At 38.2% G+C, this 16,809-nt stretch overlaps 1 protein-coding gene across 8 annotated transcripts in view; it reads left to right on the forward strand.

Moving 5' to 3' along the window:
- ABI3BP (ABI family member 3 binding protein) overlaps window positions 1–16,809 on the forward strand; it is a 286,699-nt gene that overhangs the window by 203,998 nt on the left and 65,892 nt on the right. For 5 of the 8 annotated variants that reach the window (XM_081572436.1, XM_081572437.1, XM_081572439.1 and 2 more), the window contains 5 exons: window positions 303–377; window positions 6,872–6,931; window positions 7,516–7,563; window positions 8,358–8,438; window positions 10,943–11,017. In XM_081572436.1, coding sequence (XP_081428562.1) covers window positions 303–377; window positions 6,872–6,931; window positions 7,516–7,563; window positions 8,358–8,438; window positions 10,943–11,017 — 339 coding nt within the window. Of the gene's footprint in view, window positions 1–302; window positions 378–6,871; window positions 6,932–7,515; window positions 7,564–8,357; window positions 8,439–8,541; window positions 8,545–10,942; window positions 11,018–16,809 lie in introns of all 8 variants that reach the window. The other 3 variants (XM_081572442.1, XM_081572443.1, XM_081572441.1) reach the window with 2 other exon arrangements.

Below are 16,809 nucleotides of genomic sequence, written 5' to 3' on the forward strand. Positions count from 1 at the left end.
AACATCCAGAGAAGAAGAATACTCTTAATTTAATTGCTATCTCTTCTGAAAGATTTCCAAAATTTCTTCATCCTACCCTTATGCTTAGTCAAATTTTGCTGTTTCTCAGATTTCATTTTTCTTAAAGTATTTGAAATTCTAGCTGATTGACTAGACCTCAAGGTTTATTTTTCCATATAACTCCTATTTCAATACTTTTTTTAAAGCAATAATCGGGTTTATGCTTTGTCAGATCTTATGTGCTAAGCATGACTGGGAGATGCTGAAACCAAATGACTCATGGTCCAAGCTCTCTCTTTCAGCTCCTAAGGTATTCCAGCATGTTACTCTGAAGCCAATGACGTCACCAAGTCCAGAAGTGTCCTATACGCCACCTGGTAAATGCTTTACTTCATGTTTAAGTCAAATGCATTCTACTGTCACATTCTGCTGCAATGCAACATGAGGAAGGATGGATATGAGGTCCATATTTCATTTATGTTCTGATACCATGTTGTGTCATGCATGATATAATCATTTCAAAGTGTTCATAAGAGTTACATATGTGCTCCGTTATTTATGTAAACATTGATATAATCCAAAGGCAGAGAATTATGCCAAGGGTAGAAGACTTCTCTTTTTTTCTGACTTATAAAAAATAGCCTAGAATTAAGGGTAGAATGCTTCTTTCTTTTCTGACTTCTAAAATATAACCTACTAATGTTAACTATGCGATGCTCATGTTTCACCAAAATAAGATAAAGATTTGGGATTTTTTTCCACAAAAATGATAAAATGATGTTTTGCAAATGGAGGACATTGTATTTAGCCATTTTCTTGGGTTCAGAAATTTTACACTATTCAACACTGAGGATTTTTTTTACTTTGTTTGAGGTTTTTTGTTGTCTGTTTTTAATTCTACTTTCCCAGTTCATGGAGCAGTTGCTTAAGAAATCTGTTTCACACACACATTAAATGATTTCTTTAGCTACAGATCTATTTATTGTCTATCATTTGAGAAGGCTTTTTGCCTGTTTAGGGGGGAATTATCTTGCATTTGTCAAGATATTTGACAAGAAGAGAAGTCAAGTTGGGGACTTCAAGGACCCAGACATTTCTCTAGATCCTCAAGTGATCATAAGAAGCCGCTGTTAGCTTCACTAAGTAGTTCATTGTTGGTTCACTAATAAGCCAAGCCAAAGTTTTAGCCAGAGTATCTGAGAAATACTACAGGTTTTGCCCCTTAAAAAAAAAAAAAGTTGAATTATTATAAATTCTTAGGTGGTCCTAGAAGCTTATAGAGCATTCCTAGAACCAAAGTTTTCTGAGCTGTAGCTTGGACTGATGGCATTTTAGAGGCAAGTGAATTCACTTGCTATCATGATTTTCTGGTTATGTAAGTGGAGAATGTTTCTGCAGCCGTGAGACGATTAGGTGGCTGCAGGTGGTGATAGTCCACAAAGAGACTTTTTGCCCTGAAGTCCAGGATGTAAATTTGTACTGCTAAAAGCAAAAGTCATATTATAAACACATTATATGTTTTAATAAACATATTGTATGTTTATTATAAACATATTATAAAAAAGCTTATCTTCCCACTGGCAAAAGGTCAACTTCTTGTTTTCAACTGTGGAAAAAATATGTTAACAGAGATGGAGTCATTAGAGATAACGACAGTAAATGTGAGTGATTTTATTACTTTTCCTCTTCATTAGAAAAAGTAATACTATTGGTTCTGATATGACATAATCTCATTAAAGTAATATATCTAATAGTTAAACTTTTCTTCTTTTTAAATATCTAATATTTACCTTACTTTGATCAATGCCTTATTTTTCACAGACACTCTAACTCATAAGTTTGAGCCTTGGAACAGCAGCACAAACGCTCCCGGTGGAGCCTTCATTAGGCTTATTTTATTGACTCTCCAGTTCCAAGCGTCTCTAAACCTGAGTGTGAATTGTGTCTCTAAACCTGGTGTTGGTCCTGCCATTGTGTCCATCAGGGGACACATGTTACTCCATGGGTGTGATGCTACAGGAGGAAACATATGGCAATCATTACTACTTTTCAGTTTTCTCCCAAGTGTTTAAACAGACTGGATTCAAACAGTTTGGGGGTTGTATCTAGTCTCAGGTTTGCTTCCTAATGAGCCCATGACTTTGTTTACTGGCTCCTCAGAAAATAGGGTAAGTTACATCTAAACGTAATGTGTGCTGGTATATCCTAGAGAGACAGATGCTCTGTAAAAATGTAAAATGTGGTACTGAAATCGGGACATAGTTATGTTTTAACATGATGTTTGTCTCAGTTTATTCTAAGTGATGTCAGAAGTGACAACATTGAATTTTTAGACTTGTATCAAATAAGTCAGTCTCGGATTCTCTGTACAGCTCTTCTATCCCATAGATGCCTAAGCATAACACAGCTTTCATCCAGTTAGACCTTTGGAGAATATCCAGTCACTCAGTCAAATTAACTACAGTATTTAATGAGGAATTTAGACACACTGAGCCCACACAGCATCTCCAGAGCCAGAACAGTACTGGCTTTTCTTTTGATCTGCCTTGGAGAAACGCTTTCAAATTCAGGGCAGAGGACTTGCTCTGATGCCTTCTTTATAGATTTGTTTCTGTACCAAGGGCTATCTTAGCTAAGTGGCAACTTCTGTCACCACAGAAATATTTGGATAGACTTCAGTCATTGGAAGCAAGCCAGGCAGAAAAAAAATCTAGATTTCAGCAAGCTATCCAACCCTGCAAATGCTCTAAACTGCTCTCTTTGGCAGATTCTAATTTGCAGCATTTTTGCAGTTAGGAAAGAAGGGATGAAAGCTAAAATGTCTTTTGGAGATGGAATTGCTAGAATGTGGACAATGACTGAATAGTGTCATGGAGAGAAGGAGGACACTGTGATTTCCAGCTTAGGCAGGTGGCGGTGGTTTAGTCGCTAAGTCGTGTCTGACTCTTGGCAACCCGTGTAATGTAGACTGCCAGGCTCCTCTGTCCATGGGGATTCTCCTGGCAAGATTACTGGAGTGGGTTGCCATTTCCTTCTCCAGCGGATCTTCCCCACCCAGGAATCAAACCTGGGTCTCCTGCATTGCAGATGGATTCTTAACCAACTGATCTACCAGGGAAGCTAGCTTTCACAGGTGGTAGATGCCAATACCATTAACTAAGGCAGGGAACACAGAGGGAGGAATAAGGTGCTAGGTTTGGAAGGCCAGTTGGATTGGTGGTTGAAATGAATTTTTGGCTTTCTAAACAGAAGTCAGTATTTAGGATGTAGATTTGGGAGCCATGTGTCTATGTGTCTACTATGTACAGAAGGTTCTTAAATTTTGAGGGAATGATATCATCCAGGAGAAGGTACAGACTGAGAAAATAAGAGATCAAAGATCAAAGTCTTAGAGGACATGGTTTCATTTAAATAGTGGATAGAGGAAGGAGAAGCCAGCAGAAGTTTCTGTCAAATGATCAGAGAGTACCAGGAAAAAGGAACTCAGGAGGCCAGGCAGGGAAGGATGGCCATGAGTAACAGCGAGTAGGAGGAAGTCAGAAGAGCCGCTGGACTTGACAGTGCAGGTCTAGAAGCCTGCACCGGAAACCTGTGGGCCAGTGCTTCAGAATTCAGCAATTTGCAGACTTTGGAAAAGTTACCATAGATTACATATTCATAAGTCTGCAGTGAGAAGTATGAGCAGTCACACTACTCAGGATAAATAAAAACTGTAAATTGACTTAGATCAGTTCTAGTCAGGTTTTGCTGTCAAAGAGACTAAGCAAAAAAATAAAAAAATAAAACCTTTTTGGTCTTTAGAACATTTTGATATTCAGAACTATGGATGAGGCCTCATGGATCCATGGGTGCAGGAGATCAGTGAAATGGAAGGCCATCTACAGTGGATGGAGAAGGTGCAGTTAAGAAACCAGGAAGCAGAGGCAGAGTTCTTAGTTGAGGGGAATGAGAGCAGGAAAGGGATTGTGTGAAGGGGAAGCCATGTCAAGGAACTTGTTATTAATTTTAGGATGTTGGAACGTTTGAGTTATTTTATGGGTGGGGAGGGAATAATTCATAGATAAATGAAAATATGGATTAATGGAGAAAAATAGAAGATAATAGAAATGATAGAAAGTGAAAGGTCCCAGAGGAGACACAAGGGAAGGGGACACAAGAGCACAAGTGAAGCTCTGAAAGCGGTCTCTGAGAGGGCAGGAAACCTGCTGCCTCCCAGACTGTGCCTCCGGCTGCAAGGTTAGAATAAAGGAAGTGGGAATCTGGACAGAAGGAGGTGTGTGGTCTGTGTGTATTACTTATCTATGAGAATACCTTTGTAGGCTGTTGCAAGGGTAAACCTTACTGAAGATTTCTTAGTGCACCATCTCTATCAGAGATCGACACCTTCATTCTCCCATCTATTCTGGCAGAACACTCTGGCATGTTCATTCACATTTGTCCATATTAGACACTTCCACTCACAGTTGTCTTCTGGTAGTTGAATTTTTCTTTGAAGAGATGCCCTTCATTCAAAAAGGTAGCTAATATATATAACTGGTAAGTTAATTTGTTTGTTAATATCAATGATAATTTGGCTAATATAAATGGGTCTACAATATAATAATGGTAAATATTTTAATAAGGAAATCAAAACTGTCTTCTCAGTTAAATTGTCATGATTTACACTCATAAGTTTCCCCCAGCATGGAAGATTCAGGTTTTTAGAATCATGTTCTTATTCAATTTAATACACAGCAGAATGCCACATACGGAAAAAGAAAAAAGCTGCCATTGACCAAATAAGAGAATGATTCACATCCCTTTCCTGTGAATATTTCTAGTTCTTTCCTTTCCACTGATTTCACCTGCTTTAGAACGTCTGGTATGGCAGTTATTAAATCATCACTTCATGGTTAAAAAGTGCCAGTGGCAGCAGCAGGAATCCACATTATGCCGGTCTGAATTCCTCAGGAAACTAAGGCAGGCAGCAGGTAATGTGTTTACAATATGGTGGATTTATTGGTAGCACATTTCTTCTCAGCTTTTCCCTTCCTTAATCCCACCTCCTCTCTATGCAGTCTAGCACTGGAACCAATTAGGATGTTTATAAACTACAGGCTGCTTTGTATGGCCACGACCTTCTCAGAGCCACATCAAAGTGCCTTCTCCTTCACCCTACAGATAAACAGTTAGTTTGATTTATGGCTGGAAGTTCTTCATGTTTTACTACTTGAATCTTTAAAAAGACTACATAGCAGTGGTGAAATGTTCACCATTATGATGGGTTTTCTCTAACTTTATCCCCCACTAATCTTTTTTGAAGTTAACCTTTTTAAAACAAACAAAAATCCACATTTCAAGTTCTCCTGGTCGTTATCATTTAGCTCATAGAAGTTCTAATAGAGTCACATCTCTTTCCAATGGACCAAATTCCACAACTGTGATTTCACTGGTACTTACTCAGTGGCCTAGACTAAGAACAGATGTGACATTCACATTAAATGTAATTTCCAAAAGCCATAAAAGAAAATGAATGTCCATTTCATATGATCTTTTTTCTGCACGAATGGTAAAGTTGTGCTTGTCCACCTTGTGGTGCAAAAGTTTTTCCTTCATCTTTCTCAGAGGGAGAATTCTAGCCTGAATTCTATTTTTTTTTCCCTCCAGCACCATATAAGATGCAAGAAAGTTACACTGCATACCTAAGGGTATTTATGAATTTAGTGTGGTCGGAAAACTTTTCAGTGAGTGAGTAGGGTTGACAAGGACTTCCTTGTGGGGAAACTGAGTCAAAGAAATACATTATATTGCTCCTGAAAGGAGATTTGCCAAAGAAATCTGGTATTAACAATAGGCAAGTCAACCTGATATTTTTCCCAATGAGAGCAATTCCCAGCCTACCATTTTATTTTTCCAAAGTAGAACTGGACACAGGTATTAAAAATATACCACAGAACTGAATATGAGTAGGCTTGTAGTTTAGCATACATAGCTTGTAGTTGAGCTTTCCTGGTGGCTCAGAGGGTAAAGCATCTGCTTGCAATGCGGGAGACCTGGGTTTGATCCCTGGGTCAGGAAGACCCCCTGGAGAAGGAAATGGCAACCCACTCCAGTACTCTTGCATGGAAAATCCCATGGACAGAGAAGCCTGGTAGGCTACAGTCTGTAGGGTCGCAAAGAGTCGGACACGACTGAGGGACTTCACTTTAGCATACATTTGTCTCCCTTGTTTTCATGCTGGGAGGCCCTAATACTTATTATACTAGAAGCCACATCACTAAGAATGCCGAAAACGGCAAAATTTATCTAACATTTACTACTTAACAAGCACTCTCATCAACTTTACATGTGGTGTCTTCTAGCGAGTGGCTGATTCCTTTTGCTCTATTTTTCTCCCCATAACTATTATGCCTTTTAGAATAGCTTTGTTCTCTTTTTAGATCCTCAAGAGTTTTGCTTTTCTTGCCATTTCCCCTAATTTTCAGCCCATTTCTTTAAAATAATGTTTCCATTTCTGTTGGTGGAATTTTAGCAGGAATATCAAATGGCAGCTAACCACTTCAGACAAAAGCTGACTTCTTATTTTGAAGATAACTTAGGGAGATAATCGTCTTATGCTTAACTAAATTAGTTTTTTCTTCCTTTTTTTTCCCCTCAGTGGAATCTTCAAAATGAACCATGACCAACTTTGTTTTACTGCCACTAGAACCTTCCCTACACACTGACATTTTTCCATTTTGGAAAGACAGTCCTTTTCTTGCCTTAGTGTTTTAGCCACTGTGAAAATATCTTTACTTCATTCATGCTTCCCAGGGTTTTATGTCTGTGGGTTGAGTTTCACTGCAGGTATGGCATTTAGAATGCACAGTGTTTTATAATCTTTTTCTTTCAGTTCCAAGAGATGTGCTCCTTCCCCATAAGCCAGACTCCGAAGTCTCTCAGAGTGAACCTGGTAAATGAACTGTTTTATTCTCCCAGTTAGGAAGTATATTTTTCAAAAAATGTTCTTGAAGCAAATATATTTTTGTAATGAGGGTGATATGTAGAAGAAGCTCAGAGAAAATTTTAGATAGAAAATGTGTATATTTCTTTAGAGGAAGACTTAATCATAAAATCTGCTTGACTTATTTTCCCCATGAGGGAATAGAGTATAATTAGTTTATTTTCCCTGAAAGTGTTTTTATTGAATAGGAAATCATGCTACAGTTGTAAGATATCATTATTAACTCAGTCAACCATGTTCACCTTTTTTCAGGATGTAAATATAGCTACATCCAAATGTGGGTGTACTGTTAAATTAAAAATATGGGTGCCTACCCAAATTTTCCTCATAGTGACACTGAATGAAAACTTTAAACTTTTAGCTAAACTAAGTTCCCTGGGTGTCACCTGATATATAGAATTTTCTTATATTTATTCTGATTCTCTAAGAGAATGTTTAAATGTTAAGATGCATTGTAGAGACACAGAAACTAGGTTTACTCCACCAGGTAGTAATTTTCATAAATATATTTCTTTGGTTTGCTTTTGGCCTAGTTCTGCAACCTGTTACCTTTAGAATCCATCTGCCAGAGACAACTCTAGGTAATGGTTTTTCCATTTGACCCACTCTAATTATTTTCCTGGCTGCCATCAAGATTGCAGGTCTTTCTCAAACAATCACATTGAAACATCCTCCCTTCTCAATCCTCTTCATTGTTTCATTATTATTTTTACCCTTTTCAGACTAGAAAGGCAGTGGTTTCACTGTTGTAAAGGTTTGCTCTGAAGACCAACTTAAGACAGCTCATTACCACGTTCATCCTCACCTACCTCATTTATCTGTGTTCAAAATGATCCCACCTTACACCTGTCCATATAATTAACATTTCTGCCAGCTTAATGGTTCTCAGCTGTGGCCTTAACAACACATTAGCATGCTGTGGAAGGCTCTGACAAGTAATTATTATATAGATCAAAATACTAAAATTTGCCACTGGTTTATTTTTAAAAATAAATTTGAACGGACTCCAGATGGTTGCTACAGTGATGATATCCTCTCCTCTGGGTGATCCTGTGTGCTCTCTTGGAGGGGAGAGACACAGCTGACAGACCTAGAACCATGTCTACACCATACCCATCTTAACCAGGCATGGTCATGGAGCGTGTCAAGCACTGAATGTTGTTTATTATCTATCCTGGTGGGGGAAAAAAACAGTTAAGAACCATTATTCTGATATTCCACAGGTTCCATGCACACTTAACTTTCTTTTCCATGACCCACTTAATGTTTTCCTTTTTGTATTTCAAGTAACAGAATCTCATGTAAAATTATTTTGGCTGGTTGCTGGCTTTTGAATCTAAAGATTGACAACCTTGGTACTTACTTGTCTTTTCAGCTCCTTTAGAGACACGAGGCAGCCCCTTCATTCCTATGATTTCACCAAGTACTGGTCAAGAGGAACTACAAACCACTCTTGGTAAATTTTGCTTTGATATTCAGTCCAATGAGGACTTAACATTTTAGGAATTGCCTTTAAAGTAGCCATATGTATGTTGTGTTTATGGTATTCCAAACAATAGAGGGTCTCTTTTTATCATTGTAAAAGATATCCATTTCACTTGATTCTTTTACATTAACTGTGTATTTGTCCTTCTAATATTTATGCTGATTTCCAACACAAGATGAGAATGTTTTAAAACATCTTAACAAAATTTCAGTTACTTTTTTGGAAAAAGAATCTTCCCGATATATGTATAATTATGGCTGGTTTGCATTGTTGTATGGCAGAAACCAACACAACCTTGTAAAGCAATCTCCCTCCAATTTAAAGAATAAATTAAAAAAAAAACTTCCCAGTGTATATCAATGCTATACTTTCTTGTTGCTTTTTCCATATTTGAAACTGCATTTGGGAAGAAAAATTTTTGAAATCTGAATATCTTATAGTGTTAAGTGCAATGCTAAGCAAGGGAATCCCAAAATACAACTGCTTTAAAGGTAAGTCCTTACCTTGGAGAGATTGCCATCTAATACAAAGACAGGATTTAGCAATAACTGTGCTTGCTCTGTGCTACCCAGTGTTCTACACATATTTTTTAATTTAAGACACATTACAAGTTTGTGGTGTAGATTCTGTTGTCCCATTTTACAGATTATAAAATTGAGGCATAGAAAGATTTTTAAAACTCTGGCCAAGCTGTATAGCTAACATCAGAGCCAAACTGGAACCCACATTCTCAGTTGTCAGAGCTCCTGGAATTCACTCTCATATTATACATTACAATGAGATCATAGAGAAATGAGCGGCACACTGAACAAGCAAACTACCTAGGGGTATCAGGGAAGGCTTCACAGAGGAAGTGACGTGTATGCTAGGTCTTCCAGTTGGAATGAGAGTTAAAGGTATGAAGGGCTCTTCAGTTTAAAGAGAGATGGGGAAGAGGCACATACAGAGAATGGTAGCCAGACTCATCTGATGAACATGTGGGTGGCCTGGAGAAACACGGGTGGATGGATGAGTCAGGAAGACTGGTTGGGATGAGCTGGCCATGCTTTCGAGTTCAGCATCAATGTCTTCACTGTGTGGGAAACCCTAGTTTGCCTGCGACTTGGCTGAATGTGAACAGGAAAGCAAGAATTCCCAGCTTGTGTTTGTTGGTTCCTCTGCCCTGTCCTCACTACATCCCACATGGCTATGTTTAAATCAGTGGCTTTACTTTCCTCCCTTCATCCCCTTTCAGGTAAACCCATTCTTTGTGTGTGAAATAAAGTTACTGATTCCATTTTAAAAGGAATCCTTTTTGAAGGAAAATACTTAAAACTGAATGAGTGAATATAACCTAATTACCAAATATTCATCTATTATAGCACAGGCCCTCAAAGTCAGCATTACCCATGAGAGGAAGTCAAAAGTACTTATCAAGAACCACTGCTGAATATGTTAATTATCTAAATTCCACTCCTGGGTTTTTTGCTTTTTTTTTTTTTTTTAACTATATCTTAGTTTATTGGGCCCAGAGAAGGCAATGGCACCCCACTCCAGTACTGTTGCCTGGAGAATCCCATGGACGGAGGAGCCTGGTAGGCTGCAGACCATGGGGTCGTGAAGAGTTGGACACGACCGAGTGACTTCACTTTCAATTTTCACTTTCATGCATTGGAGAAGGAAATGGCAACCCACTCCAGCGTTCTTGCCTGGAGAATCCCAGGGACGGGGGGAGCCTGGTGGGCTGCCGTCTGTGGGATCGCGCAGAGTTGGACATGACTGAAGTGACTTAGCAGCAGCAGCAGCAGCAGTTCATTGGGCCAACTATCACAATTATCTATGAGCAGAATCTAGATTATAAGACAGGCAGAAAATAAGATGACAGCATATTATTTTCACCAAATATTTCCTTGGATCCAGTATGTGGCAAAGTGAACAGTATAATTTGCTCTGTCAGTATGATGTTGTAATTATTTCAAGATAATATAGGGGTGTTTATTTTGTTAGGAGTAATGTGTCAATAAACTTTGATTTTCATGTGAGATAAATAGAATATTTATTCTTACGTGGTGTAAATGCACATTATTTTCTATGATCTGTTTTTTCCAGCTCACCTAAATAACTTGTGAAGCTCGTGAAATAGAGGGAAACGTGAAGGCAATGATATACAAGACAGGAGGCATATCCAAGTGTATAGCCATGTCCAATATCATTAAACAGTGATCCTGAATTGAAAGCTTTTGGAGATCCTTATAATAATCATTAACATTATAGTCCAAGGAGACAGTAAATATAATAAATCAGAGTTATTAAAATGTACCAGTAACTTTAAAATAAGATGATCACTAGGCATAGTTATCAATGCAATGGACCCTTTTATCATTGCATGGGGAAGAAAAGAGGGTGGGGGTTTTTGTTGTTGGTTTTTTTTTTTCACTTGTTCATTAATGATATTTATTTAAAGCCATTCATCTTACTGTGTTTTTCCCCGGCAGAAACAGACCAGTCTACCCAAGAACTCTTCACAAAGAAGGTTCCACGAACGACTGAATTGGCAAAGACAACTCAGGGTAAAGCTATTTCCCTACCTCTGGATAGTAGCTTTTCCTTCTTTGTTTAAACAGGAAGAAAATTTTCCTTTTAGAAAGAGAATTTTCATCACAGTGAGTTAGTTTAAATTTTTTCACTTCATAGGTACAGGACATCAGCCAAGTAATAATATTTATATGATTACCAGTTGAATGTAGGAAAGACAGTCTCTTTAGTTAGAGCTTTGCTTTTGAATGCTAATGTTCTTTGCAGTTGATGATAATGACTAAAAATGTAAGCTCTTGTTGTCTTTTCCTCGCCTTACCTTCTTTCGCCTCATTTTCCAGATCTGATAAATAACAATCTGTTACCTTCCTCCTTCTCCTCCTACTTTCTCTACCTCTTTTCCTCTTTGTCCTATCTCCAAAACTTGATGAACTCTTTGATATTGCAGCCTGAGAAAGGAAACTAGTAACAAGAAAATCATTTTAAATGATGAAATAATATTAAAACATCCAGGAAGGTTTGGTCTGGGATTTCCTTATATTGTTTCTTCTTGCTGCTTTTTGGGAAGTCAACTCACCTACACAAAGCTTTTTCTCACATCTTCTGCTCTCAGACATCTTTCCTTTTTATATACTTTTTCTAACTTGGATTGTAACCAGTTGCAGATTTCCAGTATTTTCATGTTTTCTTTTCTTTTCCTTTTTTTTCCTCTTAATAGCCCTCTTTTGCCCATTTCTACCTCTAGCATGTGGAAGGAAGCCCCCCAAAATGAGAGCAAATAAATTTTAAAGAGCTGCAAGACAAATTTATTTTACTCAATTGTCAGTTATATTGGAGGGAGGGATTGGTAAAAAAAAAAACATAGCAATAAGAGGAAATGATAATAAAAGAAATCTACTTTTAAGGGATATATTTTATAATAAGTAGAGCAGCACTTATTCTAAATGAATATGACTGAGAATACTCACTATGGTATAGGGCAGTTCTTGTAACTTTTCTAAGTCTTTTGAATTTGTTTCATTTTTATAATGGCTTAAATGTTAATTTTATTATTTACTTTATTACCTTTCTGTTTATTAACTTTTATTTATTTAAAAAATATGCACAGAAGTAAGGAGCCTAGTATAATAGCAGTCTTCCCACATCCTCATTATCAGTTTCAGACATTAACAGTAGATGTTCAATCCTGTTGCTGGAAGAGGCAATGCCAACCCACTCTTGCCTGGAGAATCCCAGGGACGGGGGAGCCTGGTGGGCTGCCGTCTATGGGGTCTCACAGAGTCGGACATGATTGAAGTGACTTAGCAGCAGCAGCAATCCTATTGCATCCATATCCCATCCTGATCTTTATATGTTTATTTTTTAATGTTTTTGCAAACCTCTTTAATGTCTGGCTTAATAGAAGATAGCTAGATTCTCATAATCAAACACACTGATGTTTTTACAGCAAAATATGTATTGACAATAAGCAGGATAAATATTCTTCAGGTTGTATTGCCAAATGAGAAAAAGATTTCAGCTTTTAGAGCCTTGTAAATTTCAGAATTGAGAATAAAAGATAACAGGCATGTTCTTTTCTTGTTTTTGCTTCCTCTTACTTTAAGGGAAATATCAATATTTTTATCAAATTGCTTCTAGAACTTGGCTTTATAGATGGATTTCACAGTTGATTGGATGTATATTCAAGATCTGATACCATTCTATGAATTATCTTAACATATTTATATTACATACTGCACTTTAATCATTTTCTTATGTTCTGAGGATCCTTAGCCTAACCTATGCGGCTCTGGGATCCACACTTTTCTAGAACTTGTGCCAAGGCCCTTTAAAGGGGGCTTGCCAGGAGTGCATTTCCAACCTGGCCCAGGCCAGTAACCCTGCTTGGGGGTATAGGGTAAGCTTTAGTAACAGCACCCTCCTGTATGTCCTAGATCATCCTTCGATTCACCCCTCATAAACGCGTGCCTGAGCATTGTGGACGAGGAGGTTGATCCATTGTATTGTTTTTGGCGTGTTGTGTTTCTAACAGTAGGCATTAGATGTACAGGACGGCACACAGCAACTTGAGAGATGCTGTGAATTGTTCCTCTTGATCTTCACACTCCACCCATTTGTGTACCAGTACCTTGTGGCTTTTTGGTCTCCAGGCCCTCAGCAGTGAGGCCCCAGTGCTCCAAAGAAACTTAATGCCTAAACCCTACAGCATGAATGTGCTAGTAGGATCTCCAGCACCATCCCTCTCTACCATTGTTGCTTCTTTGTCTGCTGAGACAATTTCCTGCAGCTCTATTTGAAACCCTGACATATTCAAGCTTCTCTCCTTTACTCCTCTTATCTCAACCCACAGTAGAAATCCATTGGCCAGAGCCATCCAGGGGGCTTTTTTTTTTAATCCTTACTTTATTTGGCTGTGCTGGGTCTTAGTTGTGGCATGTGGGATCTAGTTTCTGGACCAGGGATAGAACCTGGGCCCCCTGCATTGGGATCACAAAATCCTAGCCACTGGACCACCAGGGAAGTCCCTCTGGGGGCATTTTGATTATTTATTTCAGCCCCCTGCTCTTTATGCCACCCAGAGAAATTTGTACCCTTCTTTCCCTCTCCCAATACTGGGCAAAACAAAGGTCCTTAAAGGTATTTGTCCTATAATCCCTGTTTGTCTATTTTTTTATGTTATCTTTGTCAAATATTTTTAGTATTCTTTTTAAACAATTTTATAAAACTCTTTAGATATGAAGCTATCTTTTAAAATTATTTTTATTATCAAAAATATTTTTATTAAAAATAAAATTATTTTTATTATTATTTTATTACCAAAAGCTATGTGGAGATGATATTTACAATATTACATCCTCACAATGTGTCTTCATCATTCTTTCTTTTTAATTTAAAATTGAAACCCTCAGCAGTTTTCTCAAGGCCCTGTATTATCTGGTGATGAGATATGTAATTCACAGCCTAAACTTGTTATATTTCAACTCCTTTATGAAAAGTTCTTTCAAAATATAAGTAAAGACTACAGAAAAAGAAAAAAACAAATTCTGATCCTGTGGCTTAGAAATAATGAATGCAGTACTGATTATTTCTGTGTTCTGCTCAAAGTTTCTTTTCTAAGTTTTAAAATTTATATATATTCTAGAATGATGCTAATAGAGCCATGATTCTTTATATTTCTTAAAGCAAAGACAATCTAACATTGAAGAAATTAACAAGAGAGCTGAAGTATGTTCAACTGACAGGGAATCCTACCACTCTCAAAGAAAATTGAAGAAAAACATTTGCAAGTCATCACCACATATTTTAGGGTGTGTGAGAACTGATTTTTCTGTTAATAACATCAGTTCCTCTATTCACTCTAGCTATTACATGTTGAAAGTCCCATGTTAAACCTACAGAGAATTTCAGGACATGTCTGCTGTTTTTGGCCTGAAGTTTGGCAAAATTCTGCTCATCAGTCTTCATATTGGAAGTTTATAAATGAGCTACATTATAATCTGTTTTGCAGGTATATTTTTTTAAATGTGGTAGGCAAGGCATTTGCTGATTTATGGTTACATAAATACCCACTCAAGATGTGAACAAAATCACCAAAACAGTGTAATCTACTTACAAAGTTTGCACAAAAATTTTTTCCACTCTTAGCTAAAGCATTACCAAGAAAGTTAGTGGTAGGAGGCAATGTGGCGTGTTGACGGGGGCAGAGGAGGGAAGATAAGGATAGACACATTCCAGGATGGATGCACACTTTACAAGCTTATAGAGGAGCTTCCCTGGTGGTTCAGTGGTTAAGATTCCACCCTTCCACTGCAGGGAACTAGTGTTCAATCCCTGGTTGAGGAACAAAGATCCTGCATGCTATGTGGCCAAAAATATAAAGAAAGAAGAAAGAAAGAAAAGCACACATTTACAGAGTACTGGTTTGTGTCAGAAATGGAAATAAAAAACATAATCTTTGTTTTAATAAAAAGGAAAGGAAAAAAGCTTAGGGAGCAAACATATTTCGGCTGAGTTTCTCATGAATCTGCCTGCTTACAATGGTTACTCATTTTTTAAATGTATTTGACAAGTCATCATTAATGGTTCTCACTGTGTCAGCCCTGGATAACAGGAGCAGAAAGTAACAAGGTGACATGTTGGTCCCTGCGATGTCTGAGTACTTGATCTTTTCTCACCCTCCCTTGATGAGCAGGACCCCAGAGGTCATTTTCGTTCATCCCTAAAACTTTACTGGAAAAGGAAGTAGCAACCCACTCCAGTATTCTTGCCTGGAGAATTCCATAGACAGAGGAGCCTGGCAGGCTATAGTCTCAGTTCAGTTACTCAGTTGTGTCCGACTCTTTGTGAACCCATCGACTGCAGCACGCCAGGCCTCCATGTCCATCACCAGCTCCCGGAGTTTATTCAAACTCATGTCCATCCAGTCAGTGATGCCATCCAAACATCTCATATTCTGTTATCCCCTTCTCTTCCCACCTTCAATCTTTCCCAGCATCAGGGTCTTTGCCAATGACTCAGTTCTTCGCATCAGGTGGCCAAAGTATTGCAGGTTCAGCTTCAGCATCAGTCCTTCCAATGAGTATTCAGGACCGATTTCCTTTAGGATGGACTGGTTGGATCTCCTTGCAGTCCAAGGGACTCTCAAGAGTCTTCTCCAACACCTCAGTTTAAAAGCATCAATTCTTCGGCACTCAGCTTTCTTTAGACTCCACCTCTCACATCCATACACGACTACTGGAAAAATTATAGCTTTGACTAGACAGACATTTGTTGGCAAAGTAATGTCTCTGCTTTTAAATATGCTATCTAGTTTGGTCATAGTTTTTCTTTCAAGGAGCAAGCGTCTTTTAATTTCATGGCTAGAGTCACCATCAGCAGTGATTTTGGAGCCCAAAAAAATAAAGTCTGTCACTGTTTCCTTTTATTTCCCATCTATTTGCCATGAAGTGATGGGACTGGATGTCATGATCTTAGTTTTCTGAATTTTGAGTTTTAAGCCAATTTTTTTCACTCTCCTCTATCACTTTCATCAAGAGGCTCTTTAGTTCTTCTTCGTTTTCTGCCACAAGGGTGGTGTCACCTGCATATCTGAGATTATTGATATTTCTCCCGGCAATCTTGATTCTAGATTGTGCTTCATCCGGCCCAGCATTTCTCATGATGTACTCTGCACATAAGTTAAATAAGCAGGGTGACAGTATACAGCCTTGACGTACTCCTTTCCTGATTTGGAACCAGTCTGTTGTTCCATGTCCAGTTCTAACTGTTGCTTCTTGACCTGCATACAGATTTCTCAGGAGGCAGGTAAAGTGGTCTGATATTCCCAACTCTTGAAGAATTTCCAACAGTTTATTGTGATCCACACAGTCAAAGGCTTTGGTGTAGCATATAAAGCAGAAGTAGATGTTTTTCTGGAACTCTCTTGCTTTTTCGATGATCCAACAGATGTTGGAAATTTGATCTCTGGTTCCTCTGCCTTTTCTAAATCCAGCTTGAACATCTGGAAGTTCACAGTTCACACACTATTGAAGCCTGGCTTGGAAGATTTTGAGTATTACTTTGCTAGCGTGTGAGATGAGTGCAATTGTGCGGTAGTTTGAGCATTCTCTGGCATTGCCTTTCTTTGAGATTGGAATGAAAACTGACCTTTTCCAGTCCTATGGCCACTGCTGAGTTTTCCAAATTTGCTGGCATATTGAGGCAGCACTTTCACACCATCATCTTTTAGGATTTGAAATAGCTCTACTGGGATTCTATCACCTCCACTAGCTTTGTTCATAGTGATGCTTCCTAAGGCCCACTTGACTTCACATTCCAGAATGTCTGG

The sequence above is a fragment of the Giraffa tippelskirchi genome, chromosome 2, assembly GCF_054371585.1.
Source record: "Giraffa tippelskirchi isolate mGirTip1 chromosome 2, T2T-mGirTip1v1.2.pri, whole genome shotgun sequence".
NCBI classification, from domain to species: Eukaryota; Metazoa; Chordata; class Mammalia; order Artiodactyla; family Giraffidae; genus Giraffa; species Giraffa tippelskirchi.